Source organism: Aedes aegypti, chromosome 3 (assembly GCF_002204515.2).
Source record: "Aedes aegypti strain LVP_AGWG chromosome 3, AaegL5.0 Primary Assembly, whole genome shotgun sequence".
NCBI lineage: Eukaryota > Metazoa > Arthropoda > Insecta > Diptera > Culicidae > Aedes > Aedes aegypti.
The window spans coordinates 320,671,264-320,692,719 of record NC_035109.1 but is presented as its reverse complement, the minus strand read 5'-3'; the positions used below and the strand labels follow the sequence as shown (position 1 = coordinate 320,692,719).

Sequence of the window (21,456 nt, the reverse complement as noted above, 5' to 3'; positions counted from 1 at the left end):
CTACAATCACAGAATTTTCCACTTTCTTCCACTTCATACCAAAAGTTGGTTTCCCTTCTCCTAATAATTACCTTCAACTGTTTCCGTATCACGACATCCCAATCCAGGTGCTTGAACCATCGATGCCTCTTGATATCCTCGGCTCCATTCTGTGAACGTAAAGAATCAAATTATCAGTGCGACCATTACGAACACGTTTCCGCCATCATCTTCTTCTTACCTTCATGTTCCCCAATCGCTTGGTTCGGTCCTGTACCAGCAGCTTCTTGACCAGATCCTTCGCAATGGGTTCGATGTGCCGTGACCACTCTATCTTCCCGCTGAGGATCTTCTCGTAAATACCGAACGGATTATCGTCGTAGAAGGGTGGATATCCAACGACCATTTCATAGATAAGAACTCCTGTGTGGAAGAAAGAAAAGGAAATTTGAAAATTAAATTCAATCATTTGTAGCCGCCGACACTAATTAATCAGAACAGGACTGCCACCGCGGTTAATTTCCACCATCAAACATTGTTCTCTCGTATACAGATTGGTATTTCGACGCTGTTGCTTCCGAATCATTGCCAGTTGGACCGTTGTACCTATTTGTGGTCACGACAAATTCACGCAAATAAATCATCCTTGGCCCAGGCGTGACACGAGCTACCTGTTGCCGAAGCCGCCAGGAAATTACATGGATTAGATTGCGAACGATCCGAACGGCCAACAGAGTATGGTACCGTAAAATAAGGTGAATTTGATGTTTATTTTTGGAAGGAAGTCTGATTATTTCTGCATTTTGTCAACCTTTAATTTCATATTTTTTAAATAAGTATTGGCATCTTAGTGATCCATTACAGTTACAAAATTGTTCAGCGATTATTTTTGAACGTACCAATAATTTTTCGTTTCCGATTGCATACATCTAGGCTTATATGGATATTTCTGACTTTAATTACAAATAATATTATGTAAAAACATGCTTTCGATTAAGAGATTTGAGACTGAATTGCTAGACTACTATTGCTAGACTGTCAACGACAAGTAGAGAATTATTTAAAAATCTTCAAATTGTGATCCCAAAACAGAAGGTTAGTGAGTGTCTCAGAAATGCTAAAATCTCAACGAATTGATAGGCTTCAATGTCCCCGCGCTATCAAAGATACCCGCATCATCAAAACCACCTCGATTCACGGTACGAAGAAATACGACCACCCCTCAGCGAACAATGTTCCCGGATGATTTATTGCTGGGTGGCCTTCCAAGTGCGCCGCCAATAAACTACTTCTTCCCGAACGACCGTTTCGTGTGGCCACAAACATAGATACTAACCTAACGCCCACCAGTCGACGGCTTTATTGTGCCCTTTGGATTGGATGATTTCCGGCGCCAGGTACTCGGGCGTCCCGCACAGCGTCCAGGTTCGGTCTTTCAGCTTTTTGGCGAAACCAAAGTCGGTGATTTTTAGATGTCCGTCCCGATCCAGCAGCAGATTCTCCGGTTTCAGGTCCCGATACACGATGGACAGGGCGTGCAGGTACTCCAGGGCGAGCACAATTTCGCAGGCGTAGAAATTGGCGGTGGCGTTGTCGAACCGGCCGGCGTTCCGCAGATAGGAGAACAGTTCACCGCCGCTGACGTACTCGAACAGCATGTAGAGGCAGCAGTCGTCTTTGGCGTGCCATCGCCTGGAAAGGGAGGTTGAAGAAATGGACGAAGGTAATCAGTTGGATGGATAGTTTGTCTCTAATTTATTGATGAAAATGATCTCAGATATTTCCCAACTAACATTCACTCATTTAAGAAACACCATTATGGCAGTTTTATTCAGCATCATGTTTAATAACATTTTAATAATTTTTATGGCCAACCTTTGTTCAGGCGTTGTTCACACAAATTTGGAGAAACTTTAAAGCATGTCGTCGAATTCCAACTTTATTTTTCAGCTTTCAAAACGTTTTACAAGCATTTAGTTCAGCTTTTATACGACTGGTCCAAAAATAATTAAAAACAAATAAAAAACAAAAAAATATTTTTCAGGCCTTCACAATTAAAATGTAGTGTACACAATTATCATGATATGACAGCCATATTAAAAATCGCCAGGATACTGGATTCGAACTCGAGACCTTCCAATCGTCAGGGGTATGCCTTGCCATCTGCGCCATACTAAAATTGATGAATGAATCGTCCAGTGCAAAATATAAACCTCTCATAGCTGAATATTGATCTTGTTTGAGCTTCTATTCGACATCGTCTAATCAAAACATGGTAGGCTAATCAACAACTGAACAAGCATATTATTCAGCTGCTGTTTAGTGCTGATCCAAGCTGAGTTCAGTCGGCTATTTTTAGCGCACAGTGATAAAATTTATGTCAATGATGGTCAAAAATAATGTTTATTTACACAAAGTGAAATCAGTCTGAAATGATTAAGGTGAGTATGCATCGAAGCCAAATCTTCACGTTAATCTAATTTCATAATAATTTTTAGTTTGTTCAAAACTTTAATAATTCATTAACTTAAATTGAAATTTTCGTTTATTTTATAAATTATATTTGTATTTATTAATTATATTATTAATTTGTATTTTTCATAAACCTATTATGAATATATTTAAATCATTTGAAGTGTTCTGAAGACTATGCGCCTGAATAGAAAAATGTTTGAATATCTTGACGCGTGGGATTTTTTTCAGAAATGGCCAAGTAAATCATTTTTCTTAGATCGCACTATTCAGTTGGGAAGAAATGTCATTTTAAATATAGCTCGCTATAGATATTTATTTAATCAATTCTGTCAAAGAACTGTCCACTTTTCTTGTACAGAACAACATCCCGAGCAGGCGAAAAAAGCTTAGCAATAGCTAATTATGATATGGATAGCAGAAAGTGATAATAACCTGAGAGATATAATATGTAAAAGATCTGGAAACGATATCTAAAACTAACTACATACAAAAATCAAACCAAATTTTGATGTTGTCTTCGGATCTTTTATGTCAATCAAGTCAATATCACGCTTTGTTTGTCAGTACTTCGCTCCTACTAGGAATATATAGCTCAAATGTTTGTTTTTCAAAATAATCCTACATTTCTGGAGGCTGACCATGTTTATTTTCTGAACGACTATTCAAAAAGTTTTGAGAAAGCATAAGTTATAAGCTTTGAAATGCATTCGGAACTCAACACGCATTTCGGATATTTTGTCCATTTTATGAAATTTAGCTTTAGTGTGATCGCTTTTACAAGGCTTATTTATTACTGAACAATGTGTTTGTTAATCGTCATTTTGGCCTCTATTGGATCAACTGTTCTTATAATATACCAAAGCTGAATTAGGATTTTATAAGATACTTATTCAGCTCTTATTCATGCTTATGTTAAACATGTGGAAATAGCTGAAGTGCGATGCAAGTAAAACGTTAGTTCGTCTTCTGAATATCCTTTTATACATATACCTTTGTTTATTGGAATATTAGCTTTTTAATTGGGGGAAACATGTCTTGTTCAGCTCATTAGTAAAACAATATTGACTAGCCGAATGAGAATCTTTGGAAACGTTTAATAAGTGGCGATTCAACTTTTGTTCATTCTAGTGCATTACGTTGAACATTGACCTAATCTTGTGTTAAAAAAGCACCTTCTCAGCAAAATTTTTATTCAGCTGTCTTTACCATTATTGAACAATAATTAAACATGCATGCTTGTTTGTGGCTCTGAATTGTTAGTTGGGTTGATAGGCACGATAGCTGTAAAGTAATTTGTAATAAGATAGAAAAAGCAGCGCGAAGAAATTATGATAGCTGAAGCACAAGATAGCATGAACCTGAACGATATGCGAAGATTTTATGCAATGGTCAACGGAGCGCGGAACAATTCCTACAGGGGAATTTGCTGACTGATAAGATGCTGGCTGTTAATTGGAATGAGCCCTTTGAGCAGTTGTTGAACGATAAAAGTGGAAATGTAGCGAGAAATACTGTTAACCTAGATGATGACGGTCGAGCCGTGGACTAACCGACCGTTTGAGAGTATAAAAAACCTATAAGCAAGTTGAAGAACTGTAAGACTACTGGGAACCACTAGATACTGGCCGAGCTTCTCAAGCACTGAAGAAAGCAGCTTTTCCAATCAACCACCGAGTACTTCTGAAGGTAATGGAAGAAATAGTTGGATGGCCTCTACGCCTAATCTACAAGAAAAGGCATATATTGGAGTGTGTCAATTACAGCGGAATTACCATGCTGAATTTGGCGTACAAAATATTGTCACGCATCCTGTTTAACAGACTGAGACCGCTCGAGGAGTCGGAAAATACCAGGATGATATTTGCGAGGGCCCCTCGAGAACGGACCAGGTATTTACTTTGCAAATGACCTTAGATAAATTCGGGATTTAAAACTTGCAGACTCTTCTCCTGTTCATTGATTTCAATGCAGCGTAAGATTCAGTGAAAAGAAATAGGCTGCGGCAGATAATGTCTGAACATGGATTTCCGGCGAAACTAATTAGGCTGCTGCTTGCAACGCTCGATTGTTCGAAATCAAGCGTACGGATTGCAGACGTTTTTGGTGTTAGACGGATTGAAGCGAGGAGACATAGTTTTAAGTTTTCTGTTCAGCATTGCACTCGAGAGTGCTATAAGAAAATCTGGCGTGCAAAGAAACTGCACTATCATCACACGGTTGCATATGCTCTTTGGCTGTGCGGACGATGTCGACCTGAACTTTGTGCCTCTGAAGAAGGAGACAGCGGGGATAGGCCTGACCATTAGTTCAACCAAAAAGAAGTACATAGTTGCAGGTATAGATAGAGGTAGGTCAAGTCGTGTTGGTGCTGAGGTAGTATTTCATGGAGATGAGTTTACAGATGTTGAAGCATTTGTTTATTTCGGAACACTTGTAACATGTGACTATGACGTTTCCCGTGAATGTGTTGCGGCTGTGAGAGCCTTTTACAAATTACGTAACTAGCTTAGGTCCCACAACTTGCAAACGGAAAGTAGAGTGCTCCAAGCAATACTCGGCAGCAAACTAGAAAATGGTGTTTGACGCAGACTCGTGGATCACGAGTTGTATCAACTGAATGAAGACGCGAATATTATCAAGCGCATAAAATACGACAGACTTCAGTGGGCTGGTCAGTTATTGCGAATGTCGAGAAAAAGTGCGAATAAAACCTAAGTACAGAGTAGAAGAGGATCCGGGATCACTAATCGTTCGAGGCAATTGGAGAAATGTCGCTCAATACCGACGAAAATCGAGCTCTTCAACAAGTACGCCCGGTAATGGCGTGACGTTACGATGTAGCTATCGAGGTGCAAAATAGGTTTTCTTGTAATAACTCCTGATCGATTGTTTTGGAAAAAAAATCGGAGTTTAAGCTAAGTATGCTGTTTCACTCAAGAAAAGTGAAGAAATTCCTTGACTGAATGGGTCAGGAAATTTCCTACAGAGAGCCCTCTTTAAGAGAAATTTCTTCTCAACTGCGTACTGCGTTAAAAAAAAAAGTGATTTTCTGCCCAACAGATAGAATAGGGTGCTAAAATGTTTGGTAGAATCTTGTTTTTGTTGAAGAACACGATAGAGCGTGTGTTTGCTACTACTTTGGCAAATTTTCTCGCTTAAATAACGGCTAGATCATATTTAAAGTTTAATTTTAAAAATAGGTCCAAATTTGAACCTTGACACTTTTGATCATGTTTGACGTTCAGTTAGTCGACAAAAACGCCACAGGGGTACAACTTTTTAACACTGGGGTTGTTCCTATCTGACATTTCGGAAGGGACGCAGAAAACAAAATAAACACAAAACTTGAGTTTAAACCAAGGAGTGTGACAAAATTTCAAAAACCGGAAAAAATGTTCTTTGAACTTAAACCAACGAAAAAAAAAATTAAAAATGGAGTTAACATATGTTTCTAGCTTAAACTTACGCGTTTGGTACCAAAATTGGGACAGGGCTATAAGACCGTATTCCTCTAGAAAACGTTTTAGGAATTTTTCCAGAGCTTTAATTAAAGATTCCTTGGGGTATAATCTGAGGACCTCTTTAAGGATCGCTCCTGGAATTACTCTGAAGAGTCCTATATTAATTCTCTTTGGAATTCGTCCAGATATTCCTCCCACAACTACTCAGTGCTTTTAAGACATTTTTGCCATTTCGCTAATCTGTCATGAAACGGCCTACACTGAATTATGCAGTGTCGTAATAGTCATTGCGTTACTGAACATAGTTGCGTAATGACGTAAATTAATCATAATACAACAATTTTCAGAAATTACAAAATAAAGGTGAATGCATCTATAAATGCTAGTCTTCTACGAAATTGCAAAAAAAAAATGTACACAACTCGTTGCAGAACTCGATTTTCACAGCACTCGTCGTAATTATAAATGCTTAACTCGTTCTATTAAAATCATCCTTCAGCAACTTGTTGCGTAAACTTTTTTTTAAATTAAAATCATCGTTTTGGAAAATTCTTCATGATTTCACAAGGAAAGATTTTGTTCATTAGACCTTTCTGGTAAATATTCCAACGATTGCACTGCCCATAAAGGCATAACTGTCCCATATGGAATTAGTAGGCATTGAGAAAACAGCGCTCAAAGTTTGAAGTTTGCATTTTCATACAAATGTTTATAAATTTCTACTAAATTTTCGAATGCAATATTCATTTAGCTCTTCCCCACAGAATACGCAATTTGTTAATATTGAACAGTAAAAAATATAAAGTTGAACATGATTCCAGTTTTACAGTTGCTATTGGGGTTCAAAGTTCATATAGAGACTGTTTTGCTTTTATTTTTCAATATGGGACTGCACCAAGTTCATATTTTTCCACAACATTTTCAAACAAAATGTATAATATGCCTCGTTAAGTGCATATTAAAACATGAATGTTGCGATGAAAAAAGGTGTTGGTTCGAAAATCAATATGGGACAGTTATGCTTTTATGGGCAGTGCACCAGTTGTTACTCCGCTCTTGCGGAGATGCGCTCAGTTTCCAGGAAAACCTACTTGATTTATCTCAGGGTCTTCAGAAAAAATGTATTAAGGTTTGTTTCTGTAAATTTAACTAGAATTTTTCCAAAAAACTCTATGTAAACTTTTCCAATAATTTTTTAAGTGATCTCAACAGGTAGCCTCTCAGGAATTCTCCATAACTTACACAAAAGTCAATAGTTCATCTCTTGTCTGCAGGAGTACATCAGACAGTTCTCTCTTATCTGATATTTTTTTAAAAAAAATTTCTGGACATTACTTCTAGATTCTTTCAGAAATTCCACTACTAGATTCTGACAGGGATTACTTTGATAGATTCCTGAATAAATTTCTTTTAAAAATCCTTGGAAGATTTCTGGATGAATCTCTGAATGAAGTCTTTTATGAATCTCTCAAATAATAAATGTTTGCTAAGAAACTCAAAAAAAAAAACTAAAAATTGTACGGAAATTCAAAACTTTAAAATTCATGGTGAAACCTCAAGATGAATTCCTGGAGACCTTCATCAAACTAGTTCTTGACGAGACTTTTAGAAAAAATTATAGAGGTATATCTAATGTAGTCCATGAAGAAACCTCTAGAGTATTCAAATCAAATAATTCATTATGTGCTATAGATAATAATTCGAATATCTTTAAAAAATCGAATCATTTTTTACAAAATGGCCATATTTACGGATGTTCCGGAGGCCACCAAAGCAACAACATATCTATATTCACGATTTAAATTATGAACATAACGGATTTCCCGGAGGGCATTTTAGTGGCCACCTGTGTCCATGAACTATTCAAGTCATCTCTTGTGATTTACAATTATGACCTTTGGAAAAATAAAACGCGGTTTGCGGTTTCTCAAAACAACCATGTTCACGGATGTTCCGGATCTTTTGGAAACTATCATAGTGGCCACTTATCCCCTTGAACAATTCAAATATTCGTTTGAGTTCTATAACAATGAATTCTGATATTATTGGAAAAATACGCGTCGGTCTAGAATGATTTTCACGAGATGACCATTTTTACGGATGTTCCGGATCTTCCGGACGCCATTATAGTGGCCTCTCATGTCGATAAGCAATTCCAATCATGTATTACGTTCTTTGATAATGAATTCTGATGAATTGGCAAAAAACCGCAGCTGTCTTGGACGACTTTCACGAATTGACCATTTTCACGAATATTACGGATTTTCCGGAGAACCAGGTTACTTACCATCGGAGCCAAGTTATTACCGAGATGTGTGTAACCACACCCTCACTGAACGGCACCTCTCTGATAAGATTTAGGTAACACCTCTCTGATAAGATTTAGGAAACTGAATCCATTTAAGAACCAGAGCTATTTGGTCAGCTCAGCGTGAGAAACAGGAAAAAACACAGACATATTTACAACTCCAAAAAACGGGGAGGGTTTTGGCGGGGCGGTACCAACGCTGAAAGTTAGTACAACTATTCCCCTTCACTGAAAGCCAAAATCTCAAAAATCGGTTGGAGCTTTGCTGAAAATGAGCATTTTGAAAAATTTAAGTTCGTCCCGGCACTTTGCGGGTTAAGCTTTCTTTGTATTTTTATTCAAATACATTTTTTTGTAACTGTTTGTCAAGAAACAACTTTTGTAAAGCTACACAAGCTGCTCATTGTAATCTATTTATCTATCTATATCGTCTATATAAATAAAAATGGAATAGTGTTTGCATGTCACGAAATGGCGTAAAAACTGGTCAAGAGATTCACACAATTTTTTCACTATTACCTTCGTCAAGGGGTGCGACGAGGTCGTGCGTAGCAAAAGTTTAGGAAAGTCGCCGAAACAGTCGGGAAAACGGGAGAAAATCAATCTGTAATTATGATAGGAGATAGCGTGTCATTTTTTACTTTATGGCAAGACGACGTTTGCCGGGATCACTAGTACTGAATTAATACCCAATTTTGTTTTCGAAATTGTGTAGTCAACTATTCAGATAAAAATCCTTAAATTTAAATCTAATGTAAATGTAAGAACATGTAAGTTTTTATTACAATTCATTTTAATTTACACGAAAGAATTTCTCGCATAACATATTGTATACAAGATTCATACTGAGGCCAAGCTGTTATTTTCAAATCTAATGGAAATATGAGGTGAATGTGATGAAGGTCATTTTGTTACATGTAACTCGATGTAACATTTTTTAACTGTGTACTCACATGTTCACGACGAACGGGTGGTCAATTTCGCGCAGGATGTTCTTCTCGTTTTTGACATGCTCGATCTGCTTCAACCGTATCACGTCGGCCATCGCCAGGATCTTCATCGCCCAGTACTTGTCTGTCTCCTTGTCTCGACAGAGACATACCCTGCCAAACGTGCCGGTACCTGTAATTAAAAAAGCGAGAAAAACGAAACTCCTGTCAGTAAATGTTTCTAGCATGATCGATAAGCCATGTCTCATAATTCAATGCACCGAGGTCGGCACTAATTGGTTTGATTTTCCCGATAACTGTGGGTTCCGGCGAACCGTTTCCTGGCTTCCTCCAGGGCAATAAATTTACAATGTTGACAAAAAGGTCGAAATTGATTAGGGCTCACGTTACAAATCCGGATACTTGTTAGCCATTATGGAAAAGTCAACAGTGCTAGACTATCATCATCCTAATAGACTTTTCTCAGAAGGATATTCCCATCGATTGGCTGTAAGCACGTGTTACAGCGATGACATCGAAGAAGCAAAAATAACTATAAATTGAATTCATTCTTCTGTAAATATGGAAATAGGTAATGCTTATCATCCTTGGTGGATTACCATCCAATTCTGCTAGATTGAACAAATTGAGTGCAAAACAGACTACGTCACCTTCTCTCTAGGAAGTTCAATCGGAAGATTGCACCGTCATCGTTATTGTTCTTTCAATCTACCTTTTTCAAAGTCATCCATTTACCTATTTAGTATGATATAGATCCATTCTATAACAAATACCCTTAACGGTAAAGCATCCGCGTGTTCTTGAGATTGTCACTACATTGGTTTTGCGTCCGCCTTCTCCTGTATTTCAAACGACTCAACAAGGAATAGACCTTTCCTGCTAGCTGTTCATCTAAGTGAATAGGTGAAAAATACAATGATTCCCTCTGTGTTATTCCTGGATGAGACCTAGAGAAAATGCATGAACAAATTTCTTGAAAAATATCTAGAAAAATTCCTTTTTAAATGAAATATTGCTTTACGATCGTATACCTTGATGAATGTTTGAAGGAGTATCATTACGGAATTTTAAAAGAATTTCATACAAATTTCTGGAGGATTTCATAGAGGAATTTGAATTATTTCAGGACGAATCGCTTAAGTACTTATTCTTATTTCTTTAAGGCGTTTCTTCCCAACTGGAACAGAATCTGCTTCTCAGTTCTCAGTCCTTTTTTGTGGATTGACTTTTATTGCCCCGAATGTAATTTCCGCGAATAACGTTTTCCCGAAGCCTCACATCTAGGTCAAGATTTGTCAGTCTAACAATGTTCTCCATTTGCAATTTATTCCCTTGTCTTTCTTCTCATGGTGAGAAGAATTTAAAATAAAGTTTCTTTCCAAGGAATCAGACAAAAGGTGACTGTCCAAGTTGATTGATTCCTTGTCTGAATTCCGTAGTCATTAGTATAGGCCAAAATATTTCTTATGAATGAAGTTTTTCACAACATCAAACTCAAGCCTAAATTTTTTTCCGATGTGATGATAACAATCATTTTTACGTTACTAAACATGATTGTCAAAAGTGCTATAGCGAAAAACTTTGTGTTGCCGTTCCGGTCAAACCACGACAGTAATCAATCTCAATCTAAAGACAATTCAACGATGTTTTTCTGATTAATTGATACCGATAAGAAAGTAGTCGTATGAAGTAGAACATTGCGTGTCCAATTTGGTACCCAATGAAGAAAAAAACAAAAGAAACCACTTTTCACGGTTATGTTGGGAGCTGGGAGTGGTGGGCGGAGCTTGTTCCTGCATTCTGTGTTCTATTCGCTACCATGGACTAGACGAAAAAATTTTCGCGTCTAGCTTTTGTTTCACGAAAAATGATTCCGACCGAAAAATGAGTTACTGTTCACTGAACTTGACAACACACTTCCTCGCCAGTTGAATTAATTGTTGGTGCAGTTCGAGTAATCGGTTCATCAATTTTCATTGTGGCAAATTGAATTCTTTAGGTGAGTAGATGATGCCTCTGAGCTGCGAGAAAATTTTTGGCATCCGTCTTGAAAGTAGCGGCATCAATTTGTGAAGCATCCACCTGTCGTGATGAAATTTGGAAATTGCAGGGTCTTACGGTATTCCCTATATTTTCACAGAAATTCATGAATTCTCTTTGAAATCTCAGATTTCACATCGTTATTTGGAAGGTTGAGACTCATTGATATACCGTGGCTTCCTGTTCCACGTAAATCAGATTAAATTACACATCTCAATTGAAAGACACAATCAAACCTGAAGCATGCCCTCATCAAAAATGATTCCAATCAATCGCATATTGAATTGCTTACTCACAAGTGGCTAAATAATTCAATCACCGACATCTTCAGGCAGCCGAACCATCAATGGAGCCGAGTAAGGGCCACCCCACTTGAGTCTTGAGTCGTGCCTAAAACGTCTCTAAGTTAAGATGCGGTTCAAGATTCAAGATGCCTATCAGTGGCGATGCTGATGATACTCGAATGAAGTAGGCAATGTACGAAAGATAGGTACTTCTTCCCATTCCACACCAATTGAATCACTCTCATCTCGATAGATAGATAGGGTAACTCGGTGTAATACGCTCCAACGGGGAAATATGCCTCTCTTAGTTTTCACGGGATTGAGGCTTCTTTTACACGTAAGTATGATCACATTTCTTAAGTATTCGCGAAAAAATGATGTTGCGCATGTATGTTCTTTGAGAAGTATAAACAATCAAAAGAAATTCTGAAAATATCGAAAATCAGGTTTTTGGTTTAAAATTTTGCCTCAAGGTGAATGAAATCCATTCTATACTATTGTACTTATTAGAAAAACTTTTACCGGAAGACGCTAATGGACCCTTTTAAGCTTAGCAGGTGGTGGAACTCTCCTTGGAAACATTTCTACAACGCTGTGGACCTTTCTTCCATGTAAGGGGCATATTGTCCGGGTTGTTATGAAACGTAAATATTGAGACCTTTTCCATAAAAACATCTTGTACACTTTTTTGAAGCAACCTGGAAAGAGAACATTGAGTGCAGAGCATGACCAACAAAATAAGGAACACCTTGACATAAAAAACTTCAGAAGTGATGCATTTGCTACTGCGATAGAGCAGTATTTCCTTAAGAGGGGCGTATTACACCTTTTTACCTTACTTGACTTCGTCTGTACTGGTCTAATTGAGTATCGATGTCTAATACTGGATCCATCACACGATGTTGATTAGATACTGGATGCCATGGACGAAGCAAGGGTTTTTATGAGGATAGAAGGCTTTATTTACTACAGAAATCAGTTTTTAGGCGCTAAAGGATTCGAATCAACGTAGTGCTTATTGATGAAAAGTGTTGCATTTGGCCATATAAAAACAAGGAATTTTGTATGGAGACTGAAAGCATGTTTCCAATTCAATGATATCAATGTTAAATCGTGTAATTTCAATCAAACTGTAATTCATACAAATATTTAAGTTTCATTCAATATGCTCATTGGATTGACTTCCAAAAAGTTTAATGATTTTTAGTTCAAATTTCATTTGAACATCAGCAAAACCAGTATTTTATACAACTTTGACGACCTGTAGCAAAAAGTTGTGGTGTGCTGTAACATTTCTGAGATTCAGATTTCATTTCAGATCGGATTCAGCAACCTCAAATTTACTGGAGACACATATTTGATCTTCTGCCACATATCCGCTAGTGTGGGACAAAATTTAGATTCTCTCTCCAGTCCACTTTTTGGATTGCATTTAGGTCCCATATCAACTGTGGAAAATTTCAGCTCGATCGGAGAAACTATATTTTAGCGCCAGCCGTTCAAAGTTTGTATGGGATTTACTATGGAAAAACTTACTTTTGCAAAGAAAAATTGCCAGAGGTCACCCATTGACCTCTATAAAAATTCTGACCACAGACCTCGATAGGTATTTTTACGATAAAGAATATTGCCGAAGACCGCGATTTTGCACAGTTGTTATGGGACCTAAATGCAATCCAAAAAGTGGGCTGGAGCGAGAATTTAAATTTTTCATATAATCGTGTCCCAGGCTAATATCCGCCCCCTGGTTCATATATGTAAGCGCTATACTGTGCTGAACATTTAATCAATGTTTTATCAAAGCCTATCGAAAATCGATCAAATGATCAAGTTTACTTCAAAGTATTACTTTGATCAAGTTTACTTCATTATTACTTCAAAGGGTAAAAAAATATCGAACATGTGTGCTTTGGAACACTTAACATGTAGGGTAAATGGTGGCTTCGGCACCCTGAGGGTATTTTCGGCAACACTAACTTATCATCCTTGTTAGAATTTATCTACGGAACAAGGGTTACTTTCAATGTACTCAACATGTTCGTTGAACTATAATCTTCCATATAAATCTCATCCTTCACAAAAATATTATATAACATGGGTTTTATTATTAAATGAAATAAATGCTTACGAAATCATCGTCATTCGTGAGCTGCCGAATAGAACAACACAAGAACAGCTTAAGAAAAACTCACCACTTCGAAAGGTCCAATTCTCCGCTTCAATGCCAACTTTTTTCACAAAATCTACGCACCGATCACTTATGCACAATTATACTTTTGATTGGTCTATAAAGCACTCGAAAATACTTTATTTTTATGCTAAAAATCACAAGTTAAAATTAACGAACTTTGTTTTCCTCGGCAATCACTTTTTATTACTGCACCAGGTTGCCAGAAAACCATATTCAATTGCGGTGTAATTATTATTCATGATTTAAATTCACAGAAAAGATCGAACACAACTAATTAATTAATTGGAATTAGGCAACAAAGCATGCATGGGTAATAATTGAGCCTTTCAATGCCTTCCTTATTTGAAGATTGTAGCGCATAAACTTCAATATACTGAGAAACATATAAAATATACGTCTTTTAATAGGTAAACTGTTTTGGCAACACTCCTGTTGTTCTACAGGCAATCAATGGATGATGTAATAGGCCTATTCACATGACGTCTCAAATCAGCTGATCGGGAAGCACTTTGACAGTTCTTCTATGAAAATGACAGGCCCGTGTTAGCACCGGTCCTCCACCAATGTAAACAAATGCATAGACGGATCTGTCACATGAAAAGGCCTATTGTGTCAAATCAAAAGTGAGTAGATTTGAAAAGGGTCTATTCTGATTTTCTAATACACTGAGAATAATATAAACCTTAAAAATTACTGGGAAGGTTTGGATTTTGATTCGAATTAGCTGATCGAACCATATTCGGAGAGTGCTATTCAAAAACCAAAAAAATAAAATCTTGGGACATCACAATCGGATTTTTTTTTTAATACACCCCAATCTCTTTTTACGACCGTTATCGGGGGGTCGTAAAAAATCGGTCGTTCAAAAAATCAGGGTAATAATTATGTTGTTGAAAAATGCAACGTCTATATGCGGAAATACTTATTCGAGATATTCGGCAAAGTTGAAGCATGGGTTGAGAACTTTCCAAAACGGCCGTTCAAGTTTTCATATTTTGGTAATAGATGGCAACACTGCTCGATTGTTATCAAAAGAGCCAATTTTATGGGGGTGTGATATGCAAATACCAAAAAAATTTAAAGATGACGGTATCGAATGTTCACCAAAGTTGAAGAAAGTGTTGCGTGCTATACAGTCGGCCGAATCACAAATGTTCCTGTGGCTGGCAACACTGTTCAAGAAGAATAAAGAAAAGATCAAAACCATAAAACTTGAGCGGAACAGAAAAATAGAATGCTTACTCTTCAAATGTAATCCAGTTTTTCATGAAGGATTCAAAATTTTGTCGTAGCTGGCAACACTGCTTAAGTGGAATTGCGTCACCGGCAGTACAAGTGTGCATGCAACTTTTGTTTTGCGGATATCTCAGGATCCTGACCACTTAGAAAGATGGCGTCTTCGGCAAAGTTGTTCAGTAGCTCAAGGACTATCATTATTCTTGCTAAGAGATTTGAGATTTTGCCACCAGGCGGCGCTAGTGAGCGTCAAATTTTTATTTTGCGGATATCTCAGATATGAAATAAATGAATAAATGAAATAAATGAAAACGAATTTAGGCAGCGTCCATTTATGACATAATGTTAAAATGTACAATTTTCGACCATTCCCCCTCCGCAACGGTCTTTGCATGAAAAAAAAATGTTGTGTTTGAGCCGCAACGTTTGAGCCTACTCCCCCTCCCCCTAGAGCGTTACGTAATATGTGGACGGCGCCTAAGTCTGCATAAATTTAGTGGCATTGTGTATTCAATTTGACTATCCGCTATTCTATTTATAACTGTAATTCTTTTCTCAGTGTAGTCTGCATTTTTCTGCATTGGCCCTTTCAACGAGTTGAACATAATGAGTGACGTTTAATTTCAGAAATTGTCAACAAATACGAAATGTTACCAACACATTAACTAGTTTTTGCACAGTTTTGTTGCCGACAATAGTAATTGCATTGCCGATAAAAAAAACAAGTGCCTCGTGACTTTGGTGAGGAAAAATAGAAGATTAAGAGAACAAAATAGTGTTTTATGTGTAATAATTAATAAACGAAGAGTGCTCAAGTGTAGTTTAGGTCTCCTGCTAAAGTTCAGCTGCTTAGGCTGCCGACAATACGTAAGTTCCCCTAAATTATACACTCCAACATATGTCCTCAACTCACATATCCATAGATTAAAATTATAATTTATCGGTGGAACCCGGCAGACCCAAATTTGTACCATAAGAAGTAAGAATGGTAAGAATGCATGCAACCAAAATATCGAAATGGGTACCGTAAATTCGGGTGAAATTGATCAGTAGGGTGAAATTGATCACTGTGTCACACGATTTTATTTCCCTCTAATAGAGTACAGAAACCATTGCAACCTATGTAAATGAACGTTGTTTGTCTTAACTATTGTCAAATTGCATTTTGTTAAGCTTTTTGTGTTAAGGAATGTTTATTTCTATTAAAATAATAGGAAATTCCATCATCGTGTTCTGTGTAGTATTGGCAGACATCAATAAACTTATAGTTTTAAACAAGGATTGGGGCATGATGTCAACCTGAAAATTTGTAAGGATGCTTGAAATATATCCCCAAAACGAATTTTATCATCAAAATTCGTACCAATTTGTTCATTTTGTTGTAACAATTGAATTTTTGTATAAATATCATCGAATTCCTTCGGAAATTGTCTACATTTAGGCGTTTTCTGCGGTATTGCATAAAATTAATTGTTAATTATTTACATAAATTTTGCATTGTTAAGAATTTGGCAAGCATATTTGGATTCAGGAGGCTCAAATTAAATAAGTAAAGTTGTTTTCAAAACTAACAATAATTGTTTTAACAGGTGATCAATTTCACCCCGAAATGGAATTCCTTGATTTTTATTTTGGAGACGATTTTCAGCAATAAAATCACAACTGTATGAAAATTTGAATATAAACCAATGAAGCTCACCGTCGTACTTGTTTTCCTGCATTAAGTTGTTTGGAATTGGCAACATCATAGAAAACAGACATGGAAAACAGTGAAAAGTGATCAATTTCACCCGAATTTACGGTACTGAAGATTTTTTTTGTGTGAATAACTGGAAGCTAATATTGACTGGTCCGCTGGATATGATACACCGCGCGGCTGTTGTAAAATTTCCAAAAACGCGCATTTGCCCGAAATTGCACGCGGTGAATGGCTTAAGAGGCAAACAACCGCATTTAATGAATCACCGCAATGTTATCTCTCATAAGAATGAAGTAAAAAAGGAGCAAAACCGCCTTTGATTATTTCTTCCGCCGCGCCAAATGCAATAATAAAAGAAATATTAGCTGCCTAATCTTAAAGTTCTCCCATAAAAAAATGTTATAATATTACATACCAGTGCTCCTGGAAAACTTCGTCGGGCCATTTGTTTGTCTGATTGTTGGAAAATGCCATGAAATCTCCTATACCGACTATTAGGCATTTCATGGCGAAATTCTCTCTCTTTCGCTCTTCAACAAAACTTGAAAACAGTGCCGGTCAACTTTGACAGTTACTGGCACCATTGTTTTCAGATTTTCCGGAGGAGGGAAAGAGAGCGATTTTCTCATGACGTCACCGTGCAATGGGCAATTATGGAGAATTTCTTACACTTTTTCTTCGCACGAGCACGCCAGACTCCTGGATGAAAACAAATGTGAAAGTTTTTCGAATTCTTTGACCCGTTCTCTTGCCAACATGTGACCTACAAACCTTTATTAATTTTCATTTGTTTAAGTATATTGAGTATTTTGAAAAAAATCTTAAAATCATCAGATGCATGTTTTGTACTTCCAAAATAATTTGTATTATTAATGTTATCCGTACTTCAAAATAATACTGATCTACATAATTTCAAATTGATTAACCATTGTCGAAATTCATATAGAATGATATGAGAATAAAATCATATGACCATTCTCAGAACTCAAAAAGAAAGCAAAGTTGACACAAATATTTGTTTTGACAATCATCAAACACATTTTAAAGGACCATGCTCAGAGGTATAAACGATCTTTTGGAAATAGTTAGGATTGGAAATGTTTATCCTCCAGAAGCATTAGCTTCTGTTGATTTGTGTGTCTTTCAAACTGAGATATTTTTCAATTATTCTCATGCTAGCTGTTTCGCCCCCCAAATTCAGTTTTACAAATTTTCGCCCGGTAGGTCTCGAAAAACGCCTGGGGGCGAATTCACCCACTTTGGGAATCACTGATCTACACTAATCTCTACAGAGATTCCTCCAGGGATTCCTACGGGAAGAACTTTTTATCACTATGATTTTTGAGATCAGTCCCGAATGTGCTCCAGGGATACCTTCAGCAATTCCTCCATGAATTCTACCAGAAGTTCCTGCAGGCTATTCTCCAAAGGTTATTTAGAGATTCCTGCAGGAAAATCTCTACAGGAGTTTTACTTGAATTTTATTGAGTTTCCGCTGGAATGTCTCCCGTGAATGCTTCATAGTAAAATTTTTACTGGGATTCCTCCATGAATTTCTCCTGCTCCTTCCAGATATTCCTCCAAGAATTCTTCGACGATTTATCCTGATATTATTTAAGATATTCCTCCAGAGACTTCTCAAAGATTCACCCTGAAATAACTTTATTGGGATCCTTGCAGCAGTGATGCATATGAACGCGTTCAGTAGGCTTGCTCATTGTTCAGTTCAAAAATTTGAACCCAAGTGAGGAGAAAATTGAACGCAGATTGTTCTAACAGGATTCACGGCATCTTACCGTGCTAAAGTTGTTTAAAATGTGCTCAAAGCAAGACGTTATATATTTTATTTATAACTAAATTGAATTTACTATTGATTCAGAAAATCTTTTATTATCATTGTACTGCATTGAGATCTGAACGGGGCGTTCGAGTTCAGCAGTGTGCTCTGGCTCGGGAGTTCGTTGTCTACTGCGTTCTCGAGCAAAATTTAAACTTGCTCCGTTCAGTTCTGGCTCGCGTTCAGTTCAAAATGCATCACTGCGCTTGCAGAGATGTCTTCAAGTCTTTCTCTAGGGGTTACACTAGAACAATCTCTTCAAGGATTACTCCAGATATTTCATCAAACATTCCTCCATGGATTCCTTATAGGATACATGCATGGATATTCTCAGGTAGTCCTATTCTGAGCTCTATAAGAGAATTCTATTCTGGGATTCTATAAGAAATTATTTTACGAATTTTTTGAGGGATTCTTCTAGTAATTCCGTAAGGAATACCTCCTGGAAAATCGCCACGTGAATTACTCCAAGGAATTTTACAGGTAATCTTTCATGGATTCCCTCAAAACATTGTTCAGAGATTCATTCTGGTTTTCTAAAAATTTCTCCGGGGATTCAATCAAGAATTCCTCTAGAAATTTCTCCAAAGATTAATTATGGAATCATACTCCAGGAAGTTTATCAGAAAATGTTCTAAGAATTTATCTTCAGGGATTACATTAGAAAAATCTATACCTAGATTCATCTAGGTAGGAAAATCCTTTAATGGATTCCTCCTAATATTTCTCCAGAATCTCTAGAGGTCTACCTGGGGAAATTTCTGCAAGTATGCTTGGAGGAATTTCTGCAGAAATATTGGGAGTTATTTTTAAAATCCCTGGAGGAATTCATGGGTAAAGTCAATAATTTTTGAAGAGATTTCCCTGGAGGAGTCTAAGAAAAGATTTCTGGAGGAAGCTCTGTAGAAATATCAGGAGAAAACGTTTGAAGAATCCTTGAAGAAATCTTCGAAGGGATCCCTGGAATTATTCCTAGAATAATTGCTTGGAAAGTTTTAGGAGAAATCCTTAGAAAAATCCCTGGAGGAATCCCTTTAAAGATTATACTGGAGGAACCTACGGAGAAACCACTGGAGTAACACAATCAGTAACAGAAATCCGTTAAATAATTTTTGGAGGAATCCCTATTGGAACACCTGACATACTTCCTGGAGGAATTGCTGAAGGTATTCTTGGAGCCCTTTCGGAATTGATCCAAAAATCTAGTAACGATCAAAAGTTCTCTCTGTAGGAACGCCTAGAGGAATTTTCGAATGAATCTCTGGCTAAATCCCTATTCCCTATTCACGGTATAGATTATCTTGGAGGAATTTCCGATACAATCCCTGGAGGAATCTTCGAAAGAATTTCTGGAGAAATCTCTTGTGGAACATTGAAGATATTCCGGGAGGAACTATTGATGGAATTTATGAAGGAATACCTAGAGCTATATTTAAACTGGTCTCAAAATTGCGTTTGCGGTCAAAAGTTCTTATTCGTCAGCGATAGAACGTCACTCTACTTAGAAGTTCAAAACATGAATAATGACTTGTCGAATGATGACGTTTTGTTATATTATCATTTTTTTCTAATGTGGCCTAACGGAAACGGTTATGGGTATTCGGGTATTTTAAAATGATATGTTTGTGATGTCATAACCGTAGCGGTAAACACGCTATTCAGCAAGAGCAAACTGAGGGACATGGGTTCAAATTCGGTCAAACATCTTTTCGGGTTAGGAATTTTATCGACCTCCCAGAACATTGCACACATGTAAAAATGTTCAATCGGCAAAGATAGCTGTTAGTAAATAATTTGCAGAAGTTAAGAAACAGGCTTTGTCCCGGTTGGAACGTAACGCCAAAAATGAGAAGAAGAATTTTATGTTTGGTATTTGGCATGGTGTCTTTTTAGATTTGGATGTAAAATCATGATTTTGTGCTGTCGGCCTACTTTTCTGCACCGAATTATGCAGTATCGTAATAGTCATTACGCAACTGAAATCATTTGTGAGATCACTATTACGCAAAGCTTTTTCATTACGCATCTGTTTTGAGTTGCATAATGAATCATTACCTAACAAATTTTAGCAAATGCAAAACAGTGGTGAATGCATCCCGATACGATTTCTGATACGCTCAAGTGGTCTTTTACGAAATTGCAAAAAATGTTGTAAGCAACTCATTGCAGAACTCGATTTCTACAGCACTCGTCGTAATGAAACGTAATGCAAATGTACGACTCGTGCTGTAAAACTAATCATTCTGCAACTTGTTCCATAAACTACTTTTATGGTAATGTTCTTTTTCAAAAGTTAGGAAAAGTCAGAATTTTTCGGATTTCTATCTATTTTCTCTATAAAGTTAAGCTTCTTTAGAGTGTCGATTGACCAAAAATCACCCCAACGTACAAGGAATGTTAAGGAAATACGTTTTATAAAGAGATTCCTTGACGAAATGTGCCAAGAATTCCAGGATAAATTTAATATGTATAAATATTGAATTTGCTTGCAAGATTCTTGAATAACAGTTGCGGATTGTTGATTGAATCATCAAATAATTTCAGGTAAGATCTTTTCTGCAACTTGTCCCGTAAACTACTATTACAGAAGCATGAGCAGTTCATGGGTTGCAAATATTCTCCCATATATAGACCAAGGGTAAGGGGGATGCAACAACCCCTCCCCTCTCGCTGGTTACGTCCATGTTGGAAGTCAACCTAACGTGCCCCCACACCTGCTACCTACTTGACACGCATTTGCGAAACGGGAGGTGAATTTCCCACCCCATCATCAGTCAGTCAGCGGCCAATCGACGCACACGTGATTCATAGGAACCGCGGTGAATGATTGGGGCTTCCGAGAAAATCACGTTTCCACTCATGCTGCGGATTGGGGGGAATTAACGACCTGTCGATGTCGGATAATGGGGGGCAGATGGTGCACTGGTTGTATATTGAACTGCTTCCAAGCAAAGCCCCAGAACCAGAACGGGTCAAAACCGCACAAGGAATTAGCT

The 21,456-nt window shown here is 37.2% G+C and overlaps 1 protein-coding gene across 2 annotated transcripts in view; it reads right to left on the bottom strand.

Moving 5' to 3' along the window:
* LOC5575457 (cAMP-dependent protein kinase catalytic subunit PRKX) overlaps positions 1-21,456 on the bottom strand; it is a 251,102-nt gene that overhangs the window by 1,797 nt on the left and 227,849 nt on the right. For both annotated transcript variants that reach the window (XM_001661926.2, XM_021848840.1), the window contains exons 5-8: positions 9,177-9,345; positions 1,316-1,671; positions 221-402; positions 72-149 (exon numbers count right to left, since the gene is read on the bottom strand). In XM_001661926.2, the coding sequence (XP_001661976.2) occupies positions 72-149; positions 221-402; positions 1,316-1,671; positions 9,177-9,345 (785 nt within the window). The remainder of the gene's footprint in view (positions 1-71; positions 150-220; positions 403-1,315; positions 1,672-9,176; positions 9,346-21,456) is intronic.